At 38.8% G+C, this 10,946-nt stretch overlaps 1 protein-coding gene across 1 annotated transcript in view; it reads left to right on the forward strand.

Annotated features, from left to right (window-relative positions):
* LOC112048616 (limbic system-associated membrane protein-like) overlaps positions 1–3,834 on the forward strand; it is a 193,835-nt gene extending 190,001 nt beyond the window's left edge. Inside the window, exons 7-8 of the mRNA XM_052886364.1 lie at positions 2,694–2,855; positions 3,698–3,834. Coding sequence (XP_052742324.1) covers positions 2,694–2,855; positions 3,698–3,834 — 299 coding nt within the window. The remainder of the gene's footprint in view (positions 1–2,693; positions 2,856–3,697) is intronic.
* Positions 3,835–10,946: the final 7,112 nt, after the last annotated feature.

Here is a 10,946-nt window from a genome sequence, read left to right on the forward strand (position 1 = left end):
AAATACAAACAGAACATAGACCTCTCTCCTCCTCCTTTTTTTGAAGTTCTTTTTTAAATATATATTTTTTTTTAAATAAATACATACGTACGTTCCAAAAGTATACAAACTACAGTTGATACGAGCTACACTATTGCTGTAACTGTGATTAATTAATGCGGTTATTTGTACCTACGAGTTAAGTATCACGGTATTTTTCAGGTTAAACAAACTTAATCCTTTAACGTACCTACTTGGGTAATTACGCGAAGAGGAGGGTCTTAATATATGTTTGTACAAGAGCAGTGATAGCCCAGTGGATATGACCTCTGCCTCCGATTCCGGAGGGTGTGGGTTCGAATCCGTTCCGGGGCATGCACCTCCAACTTTTCAGTTGTGTGCATTTTAAGAAATTAAATATCACGTGTCTCAATCGTGAGGAAACCTGCATACCAGAGAATTATCTTCATTATCTGCGTGTGTGTAGTCTGCCAATCCGCATTGGGCCAGCGTGGTGGACTATTGGCCTAACCCCTCTCATTCTGAGAGGAGACTCGAGCTCAGCAGTGAGCCGAATATGGGTTAATGACGATGATGAACATCTCGAACTTCTTGACTTTGGGCTACTACTGAGAGATTATTAAAAAAAAAAACCTGCTCCATTGCCCAACTCAGGATTCAATCCCAGGACTTCACAAATCTACTAGAATTACCAGTAAATGCATTGTAATAAGTGGAAACAGCGCCGACTTCAATTCCAGGGGAAATAAATCAGGGAATTCCCCGGTTCATCGAATACTCGCCAGACCAAATCCCGGACTCAGTATGTGGGATCAATCCCACTTATCAGTACAAGAGCGCGCCTGCTCCAGCTTACCAGACCTACTGAGAATTTGAGAGCTAATCTCGACTAGGATTCCGTTTTGGAATTGAGTTTTCTTTTAATTCAAAATCGAAAATTTTTGACGACCTCCGTGGCGCGGTGGAGTACGCGGTGGATTTACAAGACGGGTTCGATCACCGGCTGGGCCAATTAAGGTTTTCTTAATTGGTCCAGGTCTTTAGGCTTCGGCTGTGGCTAGTTACCGCCAACGACGTGCCGTCAAGCGATTTAGCGTACCGGTACGATGTCGTGCAGAAACCGAATGGGGTGGGGATTTTCATCCCCCTCGTAACAAGTTAGACCGTATCTATCATTGATTGCATCATCACTTATCAGGTGAGATAGTAGTCAAAGGCTAATTTGTAAAAAGTAAAAAAATACCGTAACAAACAAATTGAACAATCTGCCTACTTCGATTTGGAAACTAAAATTAATATTTACTGCATTGTAGGTTGTTAGTCTCGCATACCACCACACACTTGTGAAGTGTGAAGGCAGTAGCAAATAGTTTAGTATGCTACTCGACTAAACTACTAAAGTAGTCCGAACTAGGCTTTAGGGTTAAGTGTATAATGGCAGTGAGGGAGCCGCTGGACGCTGGCGGCTCGAGACCGTTGTGTTTGGAGGTCCATGCAAGAGGCCTATGTCCAGCAGTGGACGTCTATCGGCTGATCTCCCGATCAGTCCGTGAGCTCTTCCTGGGGTCATGCCTGAAAATCAGCGCTACAGTTACTTAGCTGTAGCATAGAGCTGAGGCAGCGCCCCATTTAGCCGAAGCCTTAGTATTAAGTTAGTATTAATTCTCATGTTTTTTTCTTATTTATGTTATGTTGTTTTGACTGAATAAATGTTTTTATTATTAATGTTTTTATTATTGATAAGGTAAGGTAAGGTAATGACAATCCCCCTACTACTAGTAAAAACTTCGAACTATAAACTATGTTAACAGAGAAAAGTGCGCTTAAATTCACTTTATAAACCTATTTCGCACTCCGTCGGTACAAAATAACCCTTCTACATCACGCCACCTGCAGAGAGATAAAAATCGGCGCGACTTTTCACGGCGAGCCTTTCTTTGAGCCTTGAGTGTTATCTGCACGCCCTGTTGGTATCGCGCGCTTTTATGTTTGACTAGTTTTCGCCCCGCGGTTTCACCCGCGTAGTTTCCGTTCCCATGAGAATATGAGGAAAAATATAGCATATATTGGATAGAAGCAGGCGTTACTTTGCGGAAGTTCATCATGATTATATAATGATTTATTATATAATATAGCATATGGCGCTCACAAATAACGTGACTTTTGAGTTAATTGAGCCTGAGTAACAATGATTAATTTATGCTTAACAGACCTAATCGTAAGAGATAATATATAGCATATATAGCAGATAATAAATAGCATCCTAAAGAAGAATTTAGGGCTTTTCATACCAGCAACCAAAGAATTCTTCCGATTTTTAAAACATCTGAAGGTGAATGCCCACCAGCCCATACAACGTCGGCCCAGGGAACCCAGGTACACTCCCCTATAAAAGTATATAGAGATAATAATATGACGTACAAATAAGGATCTGGTTTAATAAAAGTACGTTCTGAACGCCCCTCGATACGTGAGGAACCTGACTATCGCCAGGGGCCTCCGTATCGAGGACCTAGACTCGGTCATCATCAACCAGTCGATCCGAGTCTACGCAAAAACTGAAACGGCGCAACACCCACATATCCGGGAAATAGCGCCGTGGCACGCACGCCCTCCCGACCGTGGGACTCTCCCACGGGACATTCTCTTAGAAAGAGGAAACCAAGTGACTCCATCTTGAGACTCCTGTCCAGCTCTATCTGGGCATAAACCAGAAGACAGTAATCACAGAAGTGAAGAATTAAAAACCATTACATTAATAGAGAGCGAAAGAAACCGCACGCAGGAGGCGTATGCCTCGGACGTGCTTCTCCCCGGACCCATGTGGGTCCGAGAGAAGAGATACGCAGGGAAAAGTACGTTTGTTTAAGAAAAAATACGTGTTTGTTATCAGTCTTTTAAGGCAAAATATTCACCGGTGTACTAAAGCGGCAAGTAACGTTTAAAGTATTATTTTTTTCTGTTACCAACCAGCTTATCAAACAAGAAAACGAACAAAGAAACCAATCATAAGTCTTCAAAAAATATCGTAAAACTCAGACTGTATGGTCAACGATCTTAGCTTGTCCTCGTTGTGGGAAAATTGAAGATGAATTAAAAATATCGTAAAACGTTGTAGCAAACTTTTTTTTTATAAAGTAATGATTTCATTATTAAAGTAGAATTATCAAGTTATCCTATCCTATCCTACTAATATTATAAACGCGAAAGTTTGTATAGATGTTTGGATGTTTGTTACTCTATAACGCCGCTACTACTGAAGCGATTTAGCTGAAATTTGGAATGGTAATAGATTTTACTCTGGATTAACACATAGGCTATTTTTATCACGAAAAAATCCATGGTGTCCCGAGATTTGCGAAAACTGATGATTTTGATGATATGAATGTTTGTGACTCTTTCACACCTCAACTACTAAACCGAATTAGCTGAAATTTGGTATTAAGATATATTATAGCCTGGATTAACACATAGACTACTTTTTATCCCGGAAAAATCCATGGTTCCCGAGGGATTTGTGAAAAACTAAATTCCACGCGGACGAAGTCGCGGGCGTCCGCTAGTTTTTAGATATACGTAAATTTCGGGGTGGTTAGGGTAGGCCTGGGCCATTGGGCATTGCTTTTTAAACAAACGAAGTCGCGCGTATCCAATAGTAACCAATATTTCATTTCATTTGTACGTATGAACTATCTAGAGTTATTTATCACTGCTGTTTGTTCAATGTACGGAACATTTATTGCTCCATTGTACGGCGGAGAGAAAGATGGCCGCCTCTCTGTACTGGAGGATATCTGGAAGAGCGTTTCAACAAATTCTGACAGCGCTCATTAATTTGGTTTTACCGCTGAAATTATTCTTGCGGCTCAGTCTGAGCGTACAGACGTCTTTTCAGAAACCCTGGCTGGGCATTTATCAGTAAATCCTCTTATATAATAAATATACAACAGTATCGTAAATAGTAACAGAAATTTGTCTATTTATTGAGCCGTGATAGCCCAGTGGACTATGATGACGTGATGACCTCTGATTGAGATTCGGAGGGCGTAGGTTCAAATCCGATCCGGGGCATGCACTTTTCAGTTATGTGCAGTTAAAGAATATAATATCACGTGTAGGAAAAACATCTGAGGTAGGTTTTGCACGGCCTCCGTGGCGCAGTGGTAAGCGCGGTGGATTTACAAGACGGAGGTCCTGGGTTCGATCCCCGGCTGGGCCGACAGAGGTTTTCTTAATTGGTCCAGGTCTGGCTGGTGGGAGGCTTCGGCCGTGGCTAGTTACCACCCTACCGACAAAGACGTACCGCCAAGCGATATAGCGTTCCGGTACGATGTCGTGTAGAAACCGAAAGGAGTGTGGATTTTCATTCTTCTCCTAACAAATTAGCCCGCTTCCATCGTAGATTGCATCATCACTTACCATCGGGTGAGATTGTAGTCAAGGGCTAACTTGTAAAGAATAAAAACAAAAAAAAAAAAGGTTTTTCTTAATTATTTATGTGTGCGAAGACTCAAGTGGCAATGGACGTTGGGGTCCCAATGTGCAGCAATGGCGTCTCCGCTCCGGAAAGCGCAGTGTTGGTCGACCTCCCACTAGGTGACATCAAGAGGGTTGCAGAGAGCTGCTGGAAGCTCGCGGCTCGAGACAGTTGTGCTTGGAAGTCCATGCAAGAGGACTATGTCTATGTCAATTATTATGATTATGATGATGATGATGATGATGATAATAAACAATACAATAAGCTTATCTCTCAAATATATGCCACGTGATTCAGTGTTCAGTAGATCGGAACGAACACTCAGATAAACACTAACAATCGGCGCTTTTGTCATACTCCATCCATCATTCGTATCGGTGCTCTATTCAAAGTTACCGATCAATTGTGAATTTCGGATTTATTAATGTTTATTTGGCTTGATAGCCGTGATAGCCCAGTGGATATGACTTCTGCCTTCAATTCTGAGGGGCGTAATTTTTAACCGGGCTACATCTAAAGCTTTTCAGTTATTTGCCTTTTAAGAAATTAAATATCACTTGTTTCAAACGTTGAAGGAAAATCATTCCGAGCACACCTGCATACATGAGACTTTTCTCAATTATCAACTATGTCTGCCAATCCGGTCTGGGCCAACATGGAAACGCCAACGATATATTGGCCTAAGCCACTGATATTCTGAGAGGAGAGTCGTGCTCAACAGCGAGCCGGACATGGGTTGCTTATGATAATCAGCTTGGTTATAACTACTAGCTCTTACTCTTAATATTTAATTACTAATTTCGAGAATGTAGTGTATTGTACGTACATTGCGCTAAAGCTTCAAAGAAAGGCTTCCAAGAACTGAGGCACTGTGAAACGAAGTACTGCAGAGGCGTAATGTTTCGCATCTATTTTCATTGAGAATCAGGTAAATAAGCGACGAAGAATTTTCCCAGAAGAGCAAATTCAACGCATTATACTGTACCGCACGTAGAGATACTCCGATAATGCATCGAATTTACAAACATTAAAATTAGCTAATAACCTGCGTGAGTGATGCTTAAGACGTTTACTAGAAGAGCAAATTACCGCAATACGTATCCTGAGAATTATAACGTGCATATAATTCTCATCGCGATCATTCGCGATACCTATTGCGGTGAAAATCGACTAGATAATAATGCATCGCATCTACAATCCTTGAGTGTTACCTAATTGCCTTCATGATTGATGCTTTAGACTTTTCTTAGAAGAGTTAATTTACCACAATACGTATCGCAAGAATATACGTGCGTAAGCGTAGCGTAGGTATTTTGGTTTAATTCTTCGCCTCTTCAAGCATTGCTACTAGATCGTGGCATTAAGGTAGCTCTCTAGATTCTAGCAAGTTGCATTTATATGATTCATTTGCCTTTTCTGGTTGTCTTAACCTTACATGGTTTGATTTTGATTTCGGGATATTGAATATCAAATAGAGATATTTTGTTAGCCATTGACTACAATCTCACCTGATGGTAAGTGATGATGCAATCTAAGATGGTAGCGGGCTAACTTGTTAGAAGGAGGTTGGAAATCCACACTCCTTTTGGTTTCTACACGGCATCGTACCGGAACGGTTAATTTCTCGGCGGTCTTTGCCGGTAGGATGGTACCTAACTAGCCACGGCCGAAGCCTCCCACCAGCTAGACCTGGACAAATTTAGAAAACCTCAATCGGTCCAGCCGGAGATCGAACCCAGCACCTCCGTCTTGTAAATCCACTGCGCCACGGGGGCCGTCCTGTTTTTCCTTTGTGTACCTGGTTTTTTTTTTGCGAGAGTTAAAATAAGTGATTTAACAGATTTTTAGCAAATTAATTATTTTCACAATTCTTAAACACCAACTTTTATAACTCCCACAAAACATTCCAGGTACCCCCGATGTTAAGAGCACTCGAGACTCAAACTTGAGATCAATAAACAACTGGATTAACGCGGCAGTTAATAATCCAATCCAATAACTCCAGATCTAGTTCCATAATAAAATATTATAACGCACGATTCACAAATCTCCCGCTATCTACTCGAACATTCATTGCACGCAGGAGATAAGTTATCTATTATTTCATACAGAGGGTAGTTTGTTTTGTGTGAGTTATGTACCTGGATGCGGTATTTATTGAATAATAGCAATCGTCATTTCTTCCGCGTGCTTCTGTTTCTAGTGATATATACCAGTTTTACCCAACTGCTAGAAGGGTTATGTTTTTTACATATTATATATATATTGTATGTTGTATGTAGTATTCTTTATTACCTCATAGCTTTTAAACCACTGAACGGTTTTACATAATTAAGATATCGTTAGATTCGTCTTGATAGTCCAAGCGTTCTTAGATAGGTGAAATTGTTCTGTATGGACATGACTAAATGCTTATAGTTTTTATAATTCAAAGCTATTTACATTTTTATTGTTTCCAACCACATAACAGACATCGCTAAAAGATATCGCTCTTGTAGTGTTTCACCCGCTTGTTCACTCAGACTAAACTCGGCTCTGCTTGGCGTTCGTCTTTTATACCTTTGTACTGTGCGTAGTGTGGGGGTATTCAACTATCTGACAGATGTCAACATAGCTACGTATTTTGTCTTTGGTATGTACTGCATCCATAGACTCTTTGTTTACTCATTAGTCTATGATTGCATTCTACATCTATTTCCCTTTTTTCTTTATTTATTTTTTATTTATTTATTTATTTATATTTTTTATTTATTTATTTATTTATATTTTTTATTTATTTATTTATTTATATTTTTTATTTATTTATTTATTTATATTTTTTATTTATTTATTTATTTATATTTTTTATTTATTTATTTATTTATATTTTTTATTTTTTCATTTTCATTCATATTAACACGTTAATTTGTCCAATCATTTATTCTCGCAGATAGTTTACAATTATTTCACTGTTAATCAATAGTTATTATTTTTATATATACTACTGGTCGTTTTCAATTGAATTTTCGTTATCTTCATCATCAGTCAAGATTTCTTCTTCCTGGTTTTTATTTTGGATTCTCCATCCTCCTTCAACTTTTTTTAAATGTATAACGTTTCTACGATAACATTTGCCATTTTCACTATTTTTTACTTCTACTTCTCCTGCTCCTGCGTTACTTTTTGTGACAGTGTGAGGAATTGGTGAAAACTCCGTAGCCAATTTGTTTTCCTTGTGAAAATTTCTTATATACACTTTATCTCCTTCCCTTATAGATTGATTTCTAGCTCTTCTTTTGCGATCACTATAAGCTTTACCTTTTTCCTTTCTAACCTTGTCTGCGTCTGCTATTTCCATCTGACTATTATTATTTTCAATGTCCAGAAATGAAGGGATTTTGTCTCTGAAAACTCTTTTGAAAAATAATTCGGCTGGTGTTCTGCCTGTAACAGTATGTGGAGTACTATTGTACATCATTAGGTAATTATACAAATCTTCTTTCCAGTTATTTTTTTCTACCTGGCTTATCTTAAGGCGTTTAAGTATACTTCGATTTTGTCTCTCTACTTCTCCATTCTGCTGAGGCCAATAAGGAATGCTGTTGTGAAGTAATATACCACATTCTTTAAGGTAGTTTTTAAACTCTTGACTGATAAATTGTTTTCCATTATCTACATTAATTGAAACTGGGTACCCTAGTCTTGAGAATATTTCCATTATTATCTTTATTATCTGTGTTGAACTGATATCTTTAGTTGCTTTTATTTCTTTGTAACGGCTGTAATAATCGATTATCACTAACAAGTGTTCTCCCGAAGGTAGCGGTCCCAATAGGTCCATTGCGACATCAATCCATGGCTCCAGAGGCAATTCGCGGCGCTTCATTGGAATCGGTGGGTTTGGAGCCGATACTAATGTGCAACCTTTACAATTCTTTACTATTGATTCTGCATCTTTATCGATTTTTTGCCACCAAACCTTGGTACGCAACCGTTGTTTCATGCACACGATTCCAGGGTGTCCTTCGTGGGCAGCTCTCAACACTTTTTCTCTCAAAGCAACTGGAATTACAATTCTATTTCCTCTTAGTAAAATATTATTTTGAAAACATAATTCCGTTTCAAATATTTTATAATACATTATAGCAGGATCCCATGTATTCTCATATAGACCTCGTTTAATTTTAGCGATTTCCGGATCTTCGCTAGAAAATTTTTCAATGTCCTGTAGTGGTATTGCTATAGGTCTTATATTTTCAATAAGTTGATTAATATATTCATCCTTCTCTCCCAACACTGAATTTGGGTAGTTGTAATCACTGGCACAAAGTCTGGAAAGAGGGTCTGCTATGGTTAGTCTTACCCGGTCGATAAACTATTTTGTAATTGTACGACTGCAACCGAAGAACCCATCTTTCTATACGAGCACACGGTTTAGAGCTTTTCCCAAATATTATTTCCAATGGTTTATGATCACTGATCAATTGAAACTCTTTCTTCCCATATAAATAAATATGAAAATGCTCGACTGCCCATACAAGAGCCAATGCTTCTTTTTCAGTCTGACAATATCTCCTCTCAACTTCATTTAAGCTCTTGTTTCCATATGCTATAATCCGTGGGCCATGAGAGTTAATTTGCACAAGTACGGCCCCTAAACCAACTGGACTCGCATCAGCTAAAACTTGAGTTGCATCTTCAGGGTCGTAATAGCCTAAAGTTTTTATAGTAGTTAGTTTTTTTTTAAGTTCTGCAAAAGCATTATCAGTTTCATTTATCCAAAACTTTTTGATATTTGCATTTTTGTTCAATTTAAGCCTTAATAACTTCCGGAGTGGTTCTGTAAGAGTTGCTAAATTTGATATCCATTTACCTACGAAATTTACTAATCCCAAAAAGCTTTGCAATTCTTCTATCGTATTTGGAGCCCTGAAAGTTCGGATATTATTTATATATTTGTCAAGAGGTCTTATCCCGTCAGCTGAGAGCTCGTGTCCTAAGAATTCGATTTTATTTACATTGTAGATACATTTGTCATTATTCAGTAAAACATTGTTTTCCTTTAAGGTTTCTAGTGTTTTACGCAGTCTCAAATCATGTTCCTTTTCATTTTGTCCGAAAATTATAATATCATCTATAAAATTTATAGTTCCCTCGCATTTTGTAAGAATTCGTTCCATTATCTTCTGGAATAATTCCGGGGCGCAAGATATACCAAACATTAGTCGCTTATACCTGAACAAACCTTTATTTGTAATAAAAGTTGTGATGTATCTAGTATCCTGGTGAAGTTCAATCTGATGAAAAGCATTTTTCACATCGAGTCGAGAGAATTTCGTTGCTTTTCTAACTTTTGGAAGTAGCTGATTCATTGTAGGAAGAGGATGATTCTCTCTGATTATTGCTGTATTAGCTCCAAATGTAGTGTTTCTCCATTAAGTACAAGCTGTAAGACAGTCACTGCAGCAGGCAAGTTACGTGGGTACTCATTTACTGCGGAATATACCGACTTACAACCACCATACTGGCTGTATCACCAGCAGCAGGTGTAACGATAGTCAGTTCCAGCCAACTAATCACCAGTCACTGAGCTCCGGCGGGATACTGTCCCGGCTTACGGATTGGTTTACCCAGCGAAGGTAACTATACTAGCTATTGACTTATCACTCGCGCAGCGACAGTCAGTTCCAGCGAGCTAATTACCATTCACTGAGCACCGGCGGGATGCTATCCCGGCTTAAGGGTTGCTTTACCCAGCGAAAGTAACTATACAAGCTATTGACTTATCACTCGCTCACTCAGATTGCCCTGCCACTCAACATGTCTCTTTTATACATTTTTAAGAATATTTTTATTAAATATTTGTCATCACACATAATTTACTTCATTCGACGATTCTACTAACCATAAACGACATTAATTATGAAAAAGTACTAAAAATAATATAACATTCGACCATCTGCCTTTTATCAAAAGTGAGTACCCGCATTGTTGTTTTTTTTACTGCTTTTAAGTATTCTCTTCTTCATCTCTGTTTTTTAGCTTAGTCGCTGAAAACTAGACCGGCAGGCAGAAACCGGGTCCGTAGTCTAGATAGACAGTGACTTAGTTTAAGCTAAATTGCTGTAAACCAGACCGGCAGGCAAAAACCGGGTCCGTAGTCTGGTTAGCGATTTAACTATTTTCGATGAAGAAAAGTTTAGCTTCGTCGCTGCAAACCAGACCGGCGGGCAAAAACCAGGTCCGTAGTCTGGAGCAGCGATTTTGCTAATTACCAAATAACAGAACACAACAATTTTACGGAATACGAAAACTACTTACAGTTTTTTTTCTTTTCTTTTTTTTTGGTTTCACCTCGTCGCCAATGTAGTGTTTCACCCGCTTGTTCACTCAGACTAAACTCGGCTCTGCTTGGCGTTCGTCTTTTATACCTTTGTACTGTGCGTAGTGTGGGGGTATTCAACTATCTGACAGATGTCAACATAGCTAC

The sequence above is a fragment of the Bicyclus anynana genome, chromosome 17 (genome assembly GCF_947172395.1).
Source record: "Bicyclus anynana chromosome 17, ilBicAnyn1.1, whole genome shotgun sequence".
NCBI lineage: Eukaryota > Metazoa > Arthropoda > Insecta > Lepidoptera > Nymphalidae > Bicyclus > Bicyclus anynana.